Genomic DNA, 20445 nt, shown 5'->3' with positions numbered 1-20445 from the left:
TACACCAACTCACCTTAAAATACAAAATTTCAAAACCACTAATAAGAGAAAATTTTAAAAGCAACCAGACAACTAAGACATGTTACATACAGAGGAAAAGATAAGGATGATAGATTTTTCAGTGGAAATAATGTCAGAGACAGAACAGCAATATCTTTAAATACTGGAAGAAAAAAAAACTGTCCACTGAAAATTTTATATCTTTTGAAAATCTTTCAAAATTAACAAACCATTGGAAATGGTAACCACATGGGTAATATATAGGATGTTTTTCTTATTATTTAACTCTCTTTCAAAGATAATTATTTAATTAAAGATAACAGCAGTATATTGTGAGAGTTACAACTACATAAAATTAAAATATGTGAGAACTGTAGCACAAAGGTTAAAAGAGAAAAATGGAAGTATATTAAAGTTCTTCTACTCTACATTAAGTGCAATAATTTAACTTGACTGTGTTAAGTAGAAGATACATATTATAAACCCTAAAGTAACTACTTAAATAATAAAACAAACAGCTATAGCAAAGACACCAGCAAAGCATGTAAAATTAGATTTCAAAATATTCAATTAATACAAAGAAAGGCAGAAAAAGAGGAAAAGGGAACAACAAACAGATGAGACAAACAGAATAAATAAAATGATAGCCTCAACCTAACTTGAATCAATAATCACATCAAATGTAAATGGTATACCCAAAATAAAAGGAGGAGATTGCAAGATTGGATAAGAACTCAAGAACCAATTATATTCTGCCTGCAGGAGCACATTTTATTTCTTTTAAGATTTTATTTTTAAGTAATCTTTACACCCAATGTGGGGTTCTAACTCAGGACCCTGAGATCTAGAGTTACATGCTCCACTGACTGACACAGCCAGGCACCCCTATGAAAGCACACTTTAAATATAAAGACAGAAATAACAAGAAATCAACCACAAGAAAAAGTCTGTAAAGAACATAAATATACAGAGGTTAAATAATATCCTACTAAACAACAAATGAGTCAAATAAGAAATCAAAGGGGAAATACAAAAAATACATGGAGACAAATGAAAATGAAAACACAACAGTCCAAAACCTTTGGGATGCAGCAAAAGCTGCTCTAAGATGGACATTTATAATAATACAAACCTACTGCAAGAAGCAAGAAAAATCTCAAATAAATAACCTAACCTTTACTTAAAGGAGCTCAAAAAGAAAAGAAACAGGGGCACATGGGTAGCTCAGTTGGTTAAGCATCTGATTCTTGATTTCTGCTCAGGTCATGATCCCAGGGTTGTGTGATTAAGCCCCGCATCAGGCTCTGTGCTGAGCTTGGAGCCTGCTTGGGACTCTCTCCCTCTCTCTCTGCCCCTCCCCTACTCACAGTCTCTCTTTCTCTCTCAAAATAAATAAATAAACGTTTAAAAAAGAAAAAGAAAAAACCCCAAAACATCAGAAGGAAAGATATAATAAAGATTAGGGCAGAAATATACAAAATAGAAACTAAAAAAAAAAGGAAAGAAAGAAAAAAAGAATGAAAGAAAGAAAGACACACAATAGAACAAATTTATAAAACTAGAATCTGGTTCTTTGAAAAGATAACCAAAATTGATAAACCTTTAGTTGGACTCACTGAAAAAAAAAAAAAAAAGAGAGAGAGAGGCAGTACTCAAATAAAATCATAAATGAAAGAGAATAAATAACAAATGATACCATAGACATATAAAAAATTCTAAGAGAATATTATGAAAAATTATATACCAACAAATTGGACAACCTAGAGGAAATGAATAAATTCCTAGAAACATATAACCTACAAAAACTGAATCAGGAAGAAGTAGAAAATTTGATCAGATTGATTATCAGAAATGAAATTGAATCAGTAATCAAAAAACTCCCCAAAAAACAAAAGTTCAGAACCAGATGACTTCACAGGTGAATTCTCCCAAACATTTAAAGAAGTAATTCTTTGTCTTCTCAAACTATTCCAAAAAATAGAAAAAGGAAAAATTTTAAATTCATTCAATGAGGCTACTACCTTGATAGAAAAACCAGATAAAGACATCACAAAAAAGGAGTACTGTAGGACAATATCTCTGATGAACACAGATGCAAAAATTCTCAACAAAATATTAGCAAACCAAACCCAACAATACATTTAAAAATAATTCACCATGATCAAGTGAGATTTATTCCTGGGATGCAAAGGTGGTTCAATATTCACAAATCAATTAACATGATATATCACATCAATAAGAGAAAGGATGAAAAACATATGATCATTTCAATAGATGCAGAAAAAACATTTGACAAAGTACAACATCCATTCATGATAAAAAACCCTCAACAAAGTAGGTTTAGAGGGAACAGATGCCAGCATAACAAAGGCCATATATGAAAAACCCACAGCTAATATCATACTCAATGGTAAAAAACGGAGAGTTTTCCCCCTAAGATCAGAAACAAGACAAGAATGTCCACTCTCACCACTTTTATTCAACATAGACACAGCAATCAGGAAGAAAAAGAAATAAAAGGCATCCAGATTGGTAAGGAAGAAGTAAAACTTTCATTATTTGCATATGTCATGATATTATATATAGAAAACCCTAAACTCCACCAAAAAAACTACTAGAACTGATAAATGAATTCAGTAAGGTTGCAGGATACAAAATCAATGTAGAGAAATTCATTGCATTTCTATACACTAATAATAAAGTAGCAGAAAGAGAAATTAAGAAAACAATCCAATTTACAGTTTCACCAAAAATAATGAAATATCTAGGAATAAATTTAACCAAGGAGGTGAAAGACTATAAAACATTGATGAAAGAAATCGAAGACAACAGAAATAAATGGAAAGATATTCCATGCTCATGAATTGGAAGAACAAGTATTGTTAAAAATGTGTATACTACCCAAAGCATCTATAGGCTTAATGCAATCCCTATCAAAATACCAATAGCATTTTTCACAAAAGTAGAACAAATAATGCTAAAGTTTGTACAGAACCACAGAAGATATCAAATAGTCAAAGCAATCTTGAAAAAGAATAAAAATGGAAGTATCACAATCCTAGATTTCAAGATCTATTACAAACCTATAATAATCAAAACAGCATGGTACTGACACAAAAACAGACACAAAGATCAATAGAAGAGAATAGGGAGCCCCAAAAGAAACCCATGATTATACGGTCAATTAATCTTTGACAAAGAAGACAAGAATATGCAATGGAAAAAAGACAGTCCCTTCAACAAATGGTGCTGAGAAAGCTGGACAGCTACATGCAAAAAAAAAAAAAAAAAAAAAAAAAAGAAAAAGAAAAAAAAATTACACTGGACCACTTTCTTACACCATATACAAAAATAAACTTAAAATGGATTAAGGACCTAAATGTGAGACATGAAACCATTAAAATCCTGTAAGAGAACATAGGCAGTAATTTTTCTGACATTGGTCATAGCAACATTTTTCTAGATATGTCTCCGAAGGCAAGGGAAACAAAAGTAAAAATAAACTATTGGAACTATATTTTTTTTTTTATTTTTTTTTATTTTTGGGACAGAGAGAGACATAGCATGAACGGGGGAGGGGCAGAGAGAGAGGGAGACACAGAATCGGAAACAGGCTCCAGGCTCTGAGCCATCAGCCCAGAGCCTGACGCGGGGCTCGAACTCACGGACCGCGAGATCGTGACCTGGCTGAAGTCGGACGCTTAACCGACTGCGCCACCCAGGCGCCCCACTATTGGAACTATATAAAAATAAAAAGCTTCAGCTCAGTTAAGGAAATAATCAACAAAACTAAAAGACAACTTACTGAATGGGAGAATGATATTTGGAAATGACATATGTGATAAAGGATTAGTATCCAAAATGTATACAGAACTTATACAAGTCAACACACACACAAAAACAAATAATCCAATTAAAAGTGGGTCAAACAGGGGCACCTGAGTGGCTCAGTAAGTTAAGCATCCAACTTCAGGTCAGGTCATAATCTCATAGTTTGTGAGTTCTAGAGTTCTAGCCCCATATCAGGCTCTCTGCTGTCAGCACAGAGCCCACTTCAGATCCACTGTCCCCCTACCCTCTGCCCCTCCCCTGCTTGTGTGTGCATTTGCACGCACTCTTTTATTCTCAAAAATAAATAAACATTAACAAAAATAAAAATGGGTCAAAGACATGAATAGACATTTCTCCAAAGAAGACATACACACATTTCCAAAAGACATATGAAAAGATGCTCAACATCACTTATCATCAGGGAAATGCAAATCAAAACCACAATGAGGTATCACCTCACACCTGTCAGAATGGCTAATATAACAAACCAATGAAACAACAAGTATTGGTGAGGATGTGAAGAAAAAGGAACCCTCATGCACTGTTGGTGAGAATGCAAACTGCTATAGCTACTGTGGAAAACAGAATTACCATATGATCCAGTAATTCCACTACGGGGTATTTATCCAAAGAACATGTAAACAGTAATTCAAAAATATATATGTACCCCTATGTTTATTGCAGCATTATTTACAATAGCGAAATTATGGAAGCAACCCAGCTGTCCATCAATTGATGAATGGATAAAGAAGCCATATATATATAATGGAATATTACTCAGCCATAAAAAAGAATAAAATCTTGCCATTTGCAAGAACATGGGTGGATTTAGACAGTATAATGCTAAGTGAAATAAGTCATCCAGAGAAAGAAAAATATCATATGATTTCACATTTATGGAATCTAAGAAACAAAACAAAGAAAAAAAGGGACAAACCAAAAAAACAGATTCTTAACAACAGAGAACATACTAATGGTTACCAGAGGGGAAGTAGGTGGAGGAATGGGAATAGGAAGGAATTAAAAGAGTACACTTTTCATGATAAACACTGAGTAATGTATAGTGATTATTGAATCACTATATTATACATATATGTATAATATACATATAATGTACATTATATATGTATAATCACTATATTATACATCTGAAATTAATATAACCCTGCATGTTGACTACACCTGGAATTTACATAAATAAATAAATATATACATACATACATAAATACAATTAAAATAAATAAAAAAACAAACAAAAATAGATTAAAAGTACAAGAATGGAAAAAGGTTTACTATGCTAACATTAGGTAAAAGAAAGCAGCAGCATCTATACTAATAACAGATAATGTGGATTATAGAGCAAAGAATAATACCAGAAATAAAGAAGATCGTTTCAAAATGACAGTAGGGTTAATCAAGAAGCAACCTGAATGAAATGGAAAAGTTCCTCCAGGAACACAAACTGCAAAGGATAAATGAAATCAAGGAAAACCACAGAGCAGTATCTCTTATGAACATAGGTACAAAATTATAAACAAAATTTAGCATTTGAATCCAACAATATAGTAAAAGCATAATACACCTTGTCCAAATAGAATTTATTCCAGGAATATAAGGGTGATGTAGCATTCTAAATACATCCATCACTGTAATTCACCATAGAAATCAACCTAAAAATAAAGATCACATGATAATCTCAACAGATTGAGAAAAAGCCAAACATTCATTCCTGATAAAAGCTCTCAGCAAGCTGGAAACAGAAGGGAACTTCCTAAACCTAATAAAGGGCATCTGTGAAAAACCTATATATAATATTATACCAATAGTAAAACACTTTTCGCAAAGTACCAAAGAGTAAATATGCTAGGCTTTGCATGCCATATACATTCTGTTACCTTCATCTTTGTTTTTATTTTGTTTTAAAAAGTCCATTAAGAATTAAAAAAAAAAAATTCTTTGCTTGCGGACTACACAAAAGCAGGCCAGATTTGGCCTATGTGTCATACTTTGCTGACTTCTGGTCTATAGGTCTATATAAAAAAAATCTAATGGAATCTATGAAAATTCTTCTAAAACTATTAAGTACATTTAGCAATTTTTCAGGATATAAGATCAATATACAAAACTCAATTACATGTCCATATACTAGCAATAAACAATCATAAATTGAATTAAAATAACTACCATTTATAACTGCATCAAAAATATAAATTATCTAGGGATAAATCTGGCAGAAGATACAAAAGACCTATACACTGGAAACTACACAATATTCATGACAGGGGTATCTGGGTGGCTCAGTTGGTTAAGTGTCCCACTTGATTTCAGCTCAGGTCATGATCTCACCATTCGTGGGATTGGCCCCCCCACTGGGCTTTGCACTGAGAGCACAGAGCCTGCTTGTAATTCTCTCTTCCCACTCCCCTGGTTGTGCAATGTGTACGTGCTCTCTCTCAAAATTAATAAATAAACATTTAAAAAATATATTCATGACAGAAATTAACAAAGAAACAATGGGAGAGATTATACCTTATTAATGGATTAAAAGACTCAATATTGTTAAGATGCGATTTTCACTGAATTGACCTATAAATTCAGTACAATCCCAATAAAAATTCCAGATTTTTATTGTAGAAATTGACAGACTGATCATAAAATTCTTATGGAAACAAAAAGGACTTAGAATAGCCAAATCAATGCTGAAAAAAATTGTAGAGCTAACATTATGTTTTTCAGAATTATTAAAGCTAGAATAATCACAACATTGTGATATTAATGTAAAATTAAATAGATCAGTGGAACAGAATGTAGAGTTCAGAAATAAACCCCATACATGGTTGTTCACATATGTTCAACTAATTTTCCAAAAATGCACAAAGACAATGCAATGTAAAAAAGATTTTTAAACAAATGGTTCTGGAACAGTTTATCATCCATATATAAAAAACAAAAATAAACTTAGATCTACACAACACACAACCTATAATAATGAACTCAAAACGGATCATAGACCTAAATGTTCCAACCCAAAACTGTTGGAAGAAAACACAGATGAAGCCTTTGTGACCTTAAGATAGCCCCCAATTTTTTTTAGCTATCACATCAAAACCATGATCCATAAAAGAACAAATTGATAAATTGGGTTTAATTAACATTTAAAATTAATGTTTTTCAAAGACACTGGTAAGAAAATGAAAAAACATGCCTCAGGGAGAAAATGTTTGTAAAGCATCTATAATAAAGGTCTTATATTGAGAATATGCAATGAACTCTCACAATTCAATATTAGGAAAACTTAAAATTTAAATTTTTTTTAAATGGACAAAAGATTAACAGGGAAGAAATGCAGATGGCAAATAAGCACAAGAAAAAATTCTCAACATCATTAATCATTAGGGAAACACACATTAAAACTACAATGAATACCACTACACAATTAGAATGGCTAAGGACTGGCCAATCCAAATCCAGACAAGGAAGTAAAGCAATTAGAATTCTCAAGACTGCTGGCAAAAATATAGTGTTACAACTACTTTGTAAAACCTGTGTGGTAGTTACATAAAAAGTTAAATATGCACCTAGCACATGATCTATTCATTTCACTTCCAGGTATTTATCCAAGGAAATGTAAGTCCACATAAAGACTTGTAGAATAATGTTCAAAGTGTGCACAGTAACTTTATTTGTAATAGTCAAAATCTGTAATAACCCAAATGTCCATCAACAGTTGAATAAATAAATTGCAGCATATTCTTTAATGGAATACTACTACTCATGTTATTAATGTTTTTCTTTGTGTACTCTAGGTACGTAATACTTTTCAAAGTTTTCCACAGATACAGAGATGGGTGTGGGGTGGAGAAGAGGTTTCTTAAATGTAACAATTTACCTTACTGAAAAGCAGGCATAATAGTTGCAAATCTTTCTGGTACCTCATCAAACTGAACTACGTAAGAACTAGTGTATTGTATATAAAGCATGTTTCCACTTGCAATTTAAATTGTATTTATTCCATTTATAAAATCAAGAGATAATCTCAGTGTTTACTACAAAAACTTTGTGGCTATCCCATGCATAATTATATTAGATTCACACCTAATTTGTATTCTATAGAGTATTCAAGAATATAACTGTTGTGTGGATTAAGGACATCTCTAAAGAACAGTTCTAATGGTTTCATTTTACAAAATAAAGGAGCATAAACTTGGGACAAAAATTGTTATTTTTCCTTTTAAACATTCATGAGTGAGTGACCAAAACAACGTGCATAAATTCATGCACAAATTTAGAGAAATTAATAGCCCTTTGGCTAACCAATGATTCTCTTTTTTTACAGAGGAAATTTTCCAAATAGGCCCCCTTACACTAAAGGAGTATCCTGCTCTTTGTGTGCAAAAGAAGAAACCTGCAAAAACAAGCTCTGCCGTAAGCAAAAAGGAAAAAAAAATCATTTTATTCTGAGAGCAAAGTTTCCATGAATTAATTGTATTTTAAAATTTGGATCCTCAAGTGTATAGAGAATTATTGACAAGATTTGATTGCTGCTATATGATGATATAAATCATTTGTCATAAATTATGTTTAAATGTTTTTAATGTTTATTTTTGAGACAGAGAGTGGGAGAGAGACAGACAGAGCATGAGGGGGACAGCTCTGAGCTGTCAGCACAGAGCCTGATTCGGGACTTGAAACCACTAGCTGTGAAATCATGACCTGAGCTGAAGTCAGAAGCTCAACCTAGTGAGCCACCCAGGCATCCCATGAACTAATTATCATATTTAAATTCAGATGATCCCTCCTTTCTTCACTGATTATTTTTCCTTTCAAGCTAAAGGACAGAAAGGAGTAAGATATAAGTATGATCCAGTTTGCTACTATACTCAAAATAACTATTCGTTGAGGTATATTTGTATTTGCTTCTAATCACCTCCTTTTATTAGTTATTGTTAAAATAGTGGCTCATTCAGAAGTAATGCATTAACCGATGTCCAAATGAATTGCGATTTAAAGCTACTATGTTTCTCTTCCATTATCAGCCTTTTGGTTCTCACAACAGAGATTTTTTTTTAAGGATAAGTGCCTATATTCTGTACTGAAAAAGAATTTTGAGTGAAACGGGAAGAGAGATGACCTGAAAATTGTGAGGAGGAGGGGGATTAGGAAGGAGAAGAGTAGGAAGAGAAGATTTGGTGCCACAAAAGAAGACACAAAAAGAATCCATATTAAATGATTCATTTATATAAAGTTCAAAAATCAGCCAAACTAACCTACCTTTGGCATTTGGAGTCAGGATATGGTTACCTTTAGAGAGGAAAGAGGAATTAGTTGAGTAGAAGAGGATGCAAGAATGACTTTCTACACCTATGCTATGGTGATCTACATCTGTTCACTTTGTAATAATTTATCAATCTTTCCATTTATGAGGTACGCATACTTCCATATTCATATTATACTTCAGTTAAACAATGAGTCGGAAGTATGGCCCCTCTAATTTTAAATTTCATTCAAAGCAGCTTAAAACATAAATTGATTATATATCTCCTATTTGAAAATTAATATTTTTTAATTAAAAGGGCATAAAAATAACAGTGATACGTATCGCTCTTCTTTTTCAAATTTCATTTAAATTCAAGTTAGTTAATGTATTGTGTAATAATGGTTTCAGGAGTAGTATTTAGTGATTCACCCGTTACATATTTAACACCCAGTGTTCTTCCCAACAAGTGCGCTCCTCAATGCCCATCACCCATTTATCCCACCTCCCACTCAACACCCGGCCAGCAAGCCTCAGTTTGTTCTCTGTATTTAAGAGTCTCTTATGGTTTGCTTCCCTCTCTGTTTTTATCTTATTTTCCCTTCCCTTCCCCTATGTGCATCTGTTTTGTTTCTTAAGTTCCACATATGAATGAAATCATATGATATTTACCTTTCTGTGACTGACTTTTTTCACTTAGCATAATACATTCCAGTTCCATCCATGTTGTTGCAAATGGCAAGATTTCATTCTTTTTGATCCCTGAGTAATATTCCATTATATATGTGTATATAAATATATATATGTATATATATGTATATACATATACATATATGTGTGTGTGTATGTGTATATACATATATAGATATATGTATATACATATACCACATCTTCTTTATCCATTCATCAGTAGATGGACATTTGGACTCTTTCCATAATTTGGCACTTTCTCTTTTTTTTTTTACTTCTCCTTCCTGTCCAGTATGTAGGCCACTGTTATTTCTCACCTGAACTAGTAGTTTCCCACTTCTCCTCTTCTCCAAATTGTTTTACAGAAAATCGAGATCAAATCACTTAAAAAAATTTTTTTTTAATGTTTATTTATTTTTGAGACAGAGAGAGACAGAACATGAGTTGGGGAGGGGCATAGAGAGAGGGAGACACAGAATCTGAAACAGGCTCTGGGCTCTGAGCTGTCAGCACAGAGCCCGATGTGGGGCTTGAACCCACGAACTGTGAGATCATGACCCAAGCCAAAGTTGGACGCTTAACCGACTGAGCCACCCAGGCACCCCCAAATCACTTTTCTTAAAATTCCTCAATTTCTTCTTACTCCAATTAGAGAAAAATATGACTGTCTTCCAAGATCAACAAGCCCAGGCATGATCGTTCTGGCTCTTCCTTTTCTCCCCTACCATTTTTTGTTATCCTCCTTTTGGCACACTAAGCTCCATGAACACCACCCTCAAATACTCCATCCTCTTTCTGAAATCTCCAGCATCTGGATCACCTGTGGTTCTGTTTCTAGTTCCAAGATTGTTTTGTTTTCTTTTGGTTTTGGTAATATGCTCTGTTTGTTGGTGTGGTGAATTGTCTTTAAAGATGGCCAATAATGATTCCTCTCCTCCTTAATACATATGCCACTCCTCCCAAAAAAGTGGAGACTATTTCTCCTCCCCTTGAATAAGGCCTTCATGTTGTGCCAGTTCTGGGCCTACCCTTTAGAGGAGACTTGGCAACTTAGGTTTTTGTTCTGATGGAAGCTCCCAGCATTTCCAGAAATTCGTCCCCTGCTGCTGGAGAGGTCACACTGAGAAAAGCCTCGGAAGAGGACAGGTCATCTTTCTGTTTCAACCCCGGTTGCACTCCAGCTATAAGCAGCTATGTCTTTGAGACCCGATGACATTACATGGAGCAGAATAATTGCCTGCCAGAGTCAGCCAATCCAGATAATTGTAAGAAATAATAACAAATTGTTATTGTTTTAAGCTCTTTAATTCGGGAAGTTTGCTTCACAGCAGTACATTACAAAAACACTTGGTATACGCCTATTAAGTTTCTTTTAAACATCTAACAACATGTGTAAAACAAAAATGTAGAGTTCTCCTTTTCCTCTGCTGAACAGAAAGAGTCGGGGTTGTTCACCTTAATCCAAACACAACTTAGTCAACGCTGGCTTAGAATTCATGTAAGGGTTTGGCCCTGTTCTAAGGGTGTAGACTTCTAGGGCTTTCCACTGTTTGACCCTGTTCTAAGGGTGTAGACTTCTAGGACTTTCCACTGAGACACTGGTGTGTTCAATGTTGCCTTTTCCTAATGGGTTCTGAATTCCAATGCTTATTGCTTTAGCACTCTGAAATTACTGAAAAATCTGCTTTGCTTTCCAGAGAATTTCACCCTAGGATTTTAGCCTCCTGCCCCTCATAGCTTCCAAATTAAACAAATAGTTTGAGTACAAAATGGCCATCTCTTTGGCTCATTTCCTCTCCTCCACCTTTACCTTTCACCCAGATCTTGAACTACTCAATTCTCCAATTTTCTCTCTCTAGTCTTACAAGACTAACAAAAGCTCTGCTGGTTCTATTTCCCAAACATCAACCTCTGCCTGGGCAAAGCCCAGATTTTTAGCCCTATACCTGTGCCCCAAATGAACAAATGGCTCCAGAGAAAAAAACAGCTTTCATAACACCAGCCCATCTCTCCGTGGATCTACAGCTCTAAAATCTTGACCCTCCAGTCTTTGTTGCTTTAGGAAATCTCTGAGGCTCTTAAACACTTTCTTGTTGTACTTTATCTGGATTTTCTAGTTGTGCTTAATGAGGACTTTTGTCTGTCATACGTTTCTACATCCCAAGATTCCAGCAGTTATTAACAATGGGTTTCCAAGAGAGCACCACACAGCTTCAAAGTCTATGTTAACATTTGCTGTCTGGTAGGAGCTGTTTTCCCACTTGTTTCTTTTCTAAATTATTCAGAAATTACTTGGCTCTTCTTGGACCTCTGCTCTTGCAAATTAATGTTAGGATAAGCTTATCAATTCCACAGAAGACCTTGAAATTTTGGTTGGAATTACATTGAATGTATAGATAAATTGGGAAAGAATTAACATCTTTGCTCTGGTTTCCACTTGTTTAAAGCCTATGATTTTTGATTTGTGCCTTTTCTCTTTTATGTTGATCAGTGTTTATATAAACTCAATTTTTAGTTTTGCTGACTTCCTTTTTGAGAGACGGGAGGAGATATAGCATAAGGGCTAAATGTATAGGTCTTAGAGTCAGATGGCTTAACTCAGAAGGTGAGTGATTTGTCCCCAAGTTAAAGAAGTTCTCAATAAACTTTGGCTACTATTATAGTTAAGGTCTCATTATTTTCTATCATTTGACCTAGTTTGTGTTTTTCATAGCACTAATCACTCTCTGCAATGATAAACTTTATTCATTTTTATTTATTTATTTTAAAATTGATGATAGATTTTTCTCCCCTTACTTTTCTGTAAGGAAACTTTATTTTTTCCTGATAACTATTTATACCCAAAGCCTATAATTATGTTCAATACATAGTAGACACTTAAAAAGTGAATGAATGAATAAAAAATAAACAAATGAATTCCTAAAAAATGCAGGATCTTGTTAAAGACAGGGAAAAGAAAAAATGATGAGGGAAAGACATAGAGCAAATTTTGGAACAAGAACCACACCAGAAAGGAATGAAATATTTAATGGAGGGCTCTGGGTACTAAAAAGTCAACATGAAAGAATTACATTCTTTTTCAGGGAATAAAGGCCATGGCAGAGTGCCACAAGTAAAGTTAACTCCTTTATATAGTTTTGTTGAGTTTAGGCTTTTTTGCCTTCAACATGAGAGCTGCTCTAGAAATATCTGTTGACATGACTGCTGGCAGGGATACCATATAGATTTTTAACCACTGTGGGATTGGGGGAGGAAGCTTTAATTTTCTTAAGTTAAACTAAGTTTAAAGCTAAACTAAGTTTCCTAAGTTTATTATCTTATTTAAAAGGCCAGAAAAGCAAGTGAATGTCTTTAATTCTCTAATATTTTTCTATCTTAGGTAATAAAGAACTTGATAAGACTGAAAGTACGTATCAAACTATTTCAATATTGATTCAATTACTTCCTCCCCTTGAAACTAAATGGAGCTTTTAACTGTTGTGTTTTATTGACAGAATATCCAAATTGGAGTCCACAAGGGAAGGCACCTCAGCAGATATCATGTAATTCATTGTGCCTAGTTTCTGTTCTTCTGAGACTATTTTAATCATCATTTACATACAAGAAAAATTCTCAGACATGACAATAAACGAATAGTTTATGGCTAAATGTAACTCTCATCAGTTTAATTCTTAAAATTTCTACACTTTTGTCTGTTATCTGAGTTTAATGTCTGATTTTAACAAAAGCGTATTGTAGTATAGAAGGGTTACAATAAAAAAAGGTTTTTTAAAAAAAATTATGCTGAGTGAAATAAGTCACTCAGAGAAGGGCAGATATATGCTTCACTTATATGTGGATCTTGAGAAACTTAACAGAAGACTATGGGGAAGCGAAGGGGAAAAAAAAGATACAAACAGAGAGTGAGGGAGGCAAACCACAAGCGACTATTAAATACAAAGAACAAACTAAGGGTGGATGGGGGTGGGGAAGAGGGAAAATGGGTGATGGGCATTGAGGAGGGCACTTGTTGGGATGAGCACTGGGTGTTGTATGTAAGCCAATTTGACAATTATATTCAGAAAACAAAAAATAAAAATAAAAAATAAAAATTACAATTTTACATTGGACCAAAAAAGTTCCATTCTCTAATTTTCTAGATTGTCATTTTAGTTACAGTAGACTTAAAGAACATTTCAGATATTAGATATTTTCCTCATACACCAGTAGTTTTAAGAATACCATGAACATTATTCAGAAACAAAATGTTATTAAGGAAAGTATCAGATAGTGTATAATGTCATATTATGGGCATAATCAATAGTTAGGGAAATGGATGAGAACAGATTAAACTAAAAGGGAAATTGATTAAATTTTAAGCCCTTAGAGATTTTATTTTAAAATGTGTCCTGTATAAAATAATATACCTTTTTAAATCTATACAACTGTAATATACAGTTAACAACACTTCTACAAACCAAAGAATTAGTCAATTGCAGCATTTCTTTTGTCTGAAGACAAAAAAAAATTATTCAATTAATTCGGTTTTAAAAATCAGTTATGTTGAATTGTTCACTCCTGTGGACTAAACTATCTAGATCTTTTTCTTCTCAGCTAAAGCAACCACTGACTTTCCTCAGCTATAGATATTAAAAACCATTTTGAAATGTATTTTTAACATGACTAATAGTTGTTTATATTGCCAAATACCTAAGAATCTCCATATAGCTGGATGATTGTTGCTATTCTTTAAAAAAAAAAAAAAAAAAAGCAAAGTGATCTTATATTTCAAATCTGTTTGTATTAGTCAGGGTTCTCCAGAAAAACAGAACCAACAGGGAAGACAGAGACAGGGACAGAGACCAAGAGAGAGGGGAGGTTTTAAGAAATTGGCTTACACAAATGGGGTAGCTAGCAATTCTGAAATCTGTAGGACAAGCTGGCAGGGCAAGTAAGAGTTGCTGTTGCAGTCTTGAGCCTGAAGTCTGGGAAATTAGGCAGATTTCTATGTTGCAATCTAAAAGCAGAATTCATTCTTCTGGAAATCTCAGTCTTTGCTCTAAAGGCCTTCAACTGATTGGATACAGCCCACTCGCATTATGGAGGGTAATCTGCTTTACTTAAAGCCAACTGATTGTAAAGTTAATCACATCTAAAAAATACCTTTATAAAAATAGCTAGACTAGTGTTTCACCAAACGCTTGCCACCATAGTCTAACCACACTGGCACATAAAATTATCCATCACACTGCTATTTGACATCATGCGTTTGAAAATAAATTATCAAATAAAAAAATGAATTATCTTTTTAGTAAACTATTAAATGAATAATTATCTTTTTAGTAAACTATTGCTATTTGTTTAACTATTGCATTGTTAAGATTCAAATCCATAATTAATTAACTTGCAGTTTGAAATACACTAAAGGTAAACTGACACATACACATACACTTAACTATCTGTTGTATTATTATTATGTTGCCTTCATGGATTTTTTAAACGTTTATTTATTTTGAGAAAGAGAGAAAGAGCAAGCAGGGGAAGAGCAGAGAGAGAGAGGAAGAGAGAGAATCCCAAGCAGGCTCTGTGCTGACAGCACAGATCCCATGAACCATGAGATCATGGCCTAAGCCATTATCAAGAGTCAGGTGCTTAACCAACTGAGCCACCCAGGCACCCCCCTCATGGATTTTTTTAATTGAACTTTCTCATGAATAATTAAAACTATCCTCTGATTTTTAATATAATCACCTCCTTACTTGTGCAGATACCTTATTCATCCAAAATCTTGTTTCCTTAAATCAGATTAACTTAAATTCTACAGAACACATAAAAAAATGAATTTTTATAGAATCCTATTCACTGATTTTGAAGAAATATTTGTCAGAACATTAAGTTGGCTCTGCTATAGGAACTTGTAAGTAGTGTGATTTCTCAGAAAAGGGGGTCTCTATTTGCAGAGTTCTCTATCTACATTGAGGCTGGGTAAATGGAGTACATGGTGTCTCACTTAGTGGGGCTTTCCCTCATTGGCAAGAAGAAAAAATTCTCAGTCAAGGAATTGTTTCTTCTATTCCTTATGATCACAACCACAGACTCTTCATAGGGTATCTTGGGAGGCCTGACATCACAGCAGTTCTTTTACTCTGAGCAGGATCTTTTGTGACCTTAAATAACCCTCCTATTTCACTCAGTTGCAACTACAAGACAAACTCCTCTGGGTTTGGCCTTTTCAAATTACTGAAGGCAGTTAACTTAGGATTTAAACAATGTATTTTTTTCTGGGGATCCTCTTGTTCTACTAGGCTATGTTTGATTTTAAACAAATTTGGCTAATCACTTAGAGGTAAAGTGATCACACTCATCAGTCTTAGTTGGGCCAGGTTGATTCCATCCTTACCCCTTGGAAACAATCATGAATAAATGGTTTAAACAGTAGTCTCTATAGTTTTTTGATTATGCATCCTTCTGAGGAAAAAAAAAAAAAAATATATATATATATATATATATATATATATAGTAGAGTGGGAGTGGCCAACGGTCCTGGTTTGCATAAGACTGAGGAGTTCTCCAGGACAGAAAAACACACTAAACCCAGGGAATTCCCTAACAAACCAGGAAGTTGGCAACCCTAAACTTGAATCAAAGTAAAAATGTATTGGGGCGCCTGGGTGGCTCAGTTTGTGGAGCATCCAACTCTTGATCTCAGGGTCATGAGTTCAAGCTGCACATTGGGCACGGAGCCTACTTTAAAAAAAAAAAGTATATATGTATCATTTAATTACATGCATCATATGTATTTTTATAATAAAGCAATATATATCTTAAAATACACAATAATTGAACCTGAAAAGGATGACATAATAATGAATTAAAAATTAATGCTAAAGAGGGGTGCCAGGGTGGCTCAGTCAGTTGAGCGACCAACTTCAGCTCAGTTCATGATCTCGCAGTTTGTGAGTTACAGCCCCGTGTACGCCTCTGTGCTGACAGCTAGGAGCTGGAGCCTGCTTCAGATTCTGTGTCTCCCTCTCTTCCTCGTGCTCTGTCTCTCTCTTGTCTCTCAAAAATGAATAAATGTTGGATCCTGGGAAGATGGTGGCGTAGGAGGACGCTGGGCTCACCGCACGCATCCTGATGATCAGATTCCACCTACACCTGCCTAAATAACCCAGAAAACCGCCAGAGGATTAGCAGAACGGAGTCTCCAGAGCCAAGCGCAGACGAGAGGCCCACGGAAGAGGGTAGGAAGGGCGGAGAGGCGGTGCGCACTCCACTGACTGGCAGGAGGGAGCTGGGGTGGAGGGGCAGCCTGCCGGCCAAGCAGAGCCCCTGAGTCTGGCTTGCAAAAGCAGAGGGGCCGGATGGAGTGTGTTCCCACAGCAAGTGGGACTTGACATCTGGAAGGTTATAAGCTAACAGCTCTGCTCAGAGAACGGGAGGGCTGGAGGACAACGGGAGGGAGAGTTGTTGAGCCCCCAACGACAGAGCGCAGCTTGGCGGAGAACAAAGGCACTCGGCAGCACCATCTCCCTCAGCCATCCCCCAGCCAAAATCCCAAAGGGAACCAGTTCCTGCCAGGGAACTTGCTTGCACCGCGCAAACACCCAACACTGTGCTTCTGCAGATCCATCCCTCCAGCGGGTCTGACTCCCTCCCGGTGCCACAGGGCCCCTCCCTAAGCGTATCTCCAAAGGAAAAGCGAGCTGAGTCTGCCCCTCCCGCCCCTGTGCACCCTGCCGATCCACCCCAGCTAATATGCCAGATCCCCAGCACCACAAGCCTGGCAGTGTGCAAGTAGCCCAGATGGGCCATGCCACCCCACAGTGAATACCGCCCCTAGGAGAGGGGAAGAGAAGGCACACACCAGTCTGACTGTGGCCCCAGCGGTGGGCTGGGGGCAGACATCAGGTCTGACTGCGGCCTCCCCTACCAAGGCAAGTTATTCAAGACAGCACAGGGGAAGTGCCCTGCAATCCCGCACCACACCAGGGACTATCCAAAATGATGAAATGGAAGAATTCCCCTCAGAAACGTCCAGGAAATAACAACAGCTAATGAACTGATCAAAAATGATTTAAACAATATAAGAGAAAGTGAATTTAGAATAATAGTCATAAAATTAATCATGGGGCTTGAAAACAGTATAAAGGACAGCAGAGAATCTCTTGCTACAGAGATCAAGGGACTAAGGAATAGCCAGGAGGAGCTAAAAAATGCTATCAATGAGCTGCAAAATAAAATGGAGACAACTACGGCTCGGATTGAAGAGGCAGAGGAGAGAATAGGTGAACTAGAAGATAAAATTATGGAAAAAGAAGAAGTTGAGAAAAAGAGAGATAAAAAAAACCCAGGAGTATGAGGGGGAAATTAGAGAATTAAGTGATGCACTAAAGAGAAATAATATATGCATAATTGGTATTCCAGAGGAGGAACAGAGAGGGAAAGGTGCTGAAGGTGTACTTGAAGAAATAATAGCTGAGAATTTCCTGGATCTGGGGAAGGAAAAAGGCATTGAAATCCAAGAGGCACAGAGAACTCCCTTCAGACGTAACTTGAATCAATCTTCTGCATGACATATCATAGTGAAACTGGCAAAATACAAGGATAAAGAGAAAATTCTGAAAGCAGCTAGAGATAAACGTGCTGTAACATATAAAGGGAGACCTATAAGACTTGTGACTGATCTCTCTACTGAAATTTGGCATGCCAGAAAGGAATGGCAGGAGATCTTTAATGTCATGAACAGAAAAAAATATGCAGCCGAGAATCCTTTATCCAGCAAGTCTGTCATTTAGAATAGAAGGAGAGATAAAGGTCTTCCTAAAAAACAAAAACTGAAGGAATTCGTCACCACTAAACCAGCCCTACAAGAGATCCTAAGGGGGATCCTGTGAGACAAAGTACCAGAGACATCGCTACAAGCATGAAACCCACGGAGATCACAATGACTCTAAACCCATATCTTTCTATAATAACACTGAATGTAAATGGACTAAATGCACCAACCAAAAGACATAGGGTATCAGAATGGATAAAAAAACAAGACCCATCTATTTGCTGTCTACAAGAGACTCATTTTAGACCTGAGGACACCTTCAGATTGAGAGTGAGGGCATGGAAAACTATTTATCATGCCACTGGAAGTCAAAAGAAAGCTGGAGTAGCCATATTTATATCAGACAAAGTAGACTTTCAATTAAAGGCTGTAACAAGAGATGAAGAAGGGCATTATATAATAATCACAGGGTCTATCCATCAGGAAGAGCTAACAATTATAAATGTCTATGCGCCGAGTACAGGAGCCCCCAAATATATAAAACAATTACTCACAAACATAAGCAACCTTATTGATAAGAATGTGGTAATTGCAGGGGACTTTAACACTCCACTTACAGAAATGGATAGATCATCTAGACACACAGTCAATAAAGAAACAAGGGCCCTGAATGATACATTGGATCAGATGGACTTGACAGATATATTTAAACTCTGCATCCCAAAGCAACAGAATATACTTTCTTCTCAAGTGCACATGGAACATTCTCTAAGATAGATCACATACTGGGTCAAAACAGCCCTTCATAAGTATACAAGAATTGAGATCATACCATGCATACTTTCAGACCACAATGCTATGGAGCTTGAAATCAACCATAGGAAAAAGTCTGGAAAACCTCCAAAAGCATGGAGGTTAAAGAACACCCTACTAAAGAATGAATGGGTCAACCAGGCAATTAGAGAAGAAATTTAAAAATACATGGAAACAAACAAAAATGAAAATACAACAATCCAAACGCTTTGGGATGCAGCGAAGGCAGTCCTGAGAAGAAAATACATTGCAATCCAGGCCTATCTCAAGAAACAAGAAAAATCCCAAATACAAAATCTAACAGCACACCTAAAGGAAATAGAAGCAGAACAGCAAAGACAGCCTAAATCCAGCAGAAGAAGAGAAATAATAAAGATCAGAGCAGAAATAAACAATATAGAATCTAAAAAAACGGTAGAGCAGATCAACGAAACCAAGAGTTGGTTTTTTGAAAAAATAAACAAAATTGATAAACCTCTAGCCAGGCTTCTCAAAAAGAAAAGGGAGATGACCCAAATAGATAAAATCATGAATGAAAATGGAATTATTACAACCAATCCCTCAGAGATACAAGCAATTATCAGGGAATACTATGAAAAATTATATGCCAACACACTGGATAACCTGGAAGAAATGAACAAATTCCTAAACACCCACATGCTTCCAAAACTCAATCAGGAGGAAATAGAAAGCTTGAACAGACCCATAACCAGCGAAGAATTGAATCAGTTATCAAAAATCTCCCAACAAATAAGAGTCCAGGACCAGATGGCTTCCCAGGGGAGTTCTACCAGACGTTTAAAGCAGAGATAATACCTATCCTTCTCAAGGTATTCCAAAAAATAGAAAGGGAAGGAAAACTTCCAGACTCATTCTATGAAGTCAGTATTACTTTGATTCCTAAACCAGACAGAGACCCAGTAAAAAAAGAGAACTACAGGCCAATATCTCTGATGAATATGGATGCAAAAATTCTCAATAAGATACTAGCAAATCGAATTCAACAGCATATAAAAAGAATTATTCACCATGATCAAGTGGGATTCATTCCTGGGATGCAGGGCTGGTTCAACATTCGCAAATCGATCAACGTGATACA

The 20445-nt window shown here is 35.6% G+C and overlaps 1 protein-coding gene across 1 annotated transcript in view; it reads left to right on the top strand.

The window, feature by feature from the left end:
* Positions 1-13423, top strand: part of GLIPR1L1 (GLIPR1 like 1) — a 36066-nt gene extending 22643 nt beyond the window's left edge. The window contains exons 4-6 of the mRNA XM_058742002.1: positions 8168-8256; positions 13155-13181; positions 13270-13423. Of these exons, the coding sequence (XP_058597985.1) occupies positions 8168-8256; positions 13155-13181; positions 13270-13361 (208 nt within the window). The 3' untranslated portion in view covers positions 13362-13423. The remainder of the gene's footprint in view (positions 1-8167; positions 8257-13154; positions 13182-13269) is intronic.
* The last annotated feature ends 7022 nt before the right edge of the window (positions 13424-20445 follow it).

This window comes from Neofelis nebulosa, chromosome 8 (assembly GCF_028018385.1).
Source record: "Neofelis nebulosa isolate mNeoNeb1 chromosome 8, mNeoNeb1.pri, whole genome shotgun sequence".
Classification (NCBI taxonomy): Eukaryota; Metazoa; Chordata; class Mammalia; order Carnivora; family Felidae; genus Neofelis; species Neofelis nebulosa.
Note: the sequence above shows the minus strand (reverse complement) of the source record. Positions and strands in the feature narration are given on the sequence as shown.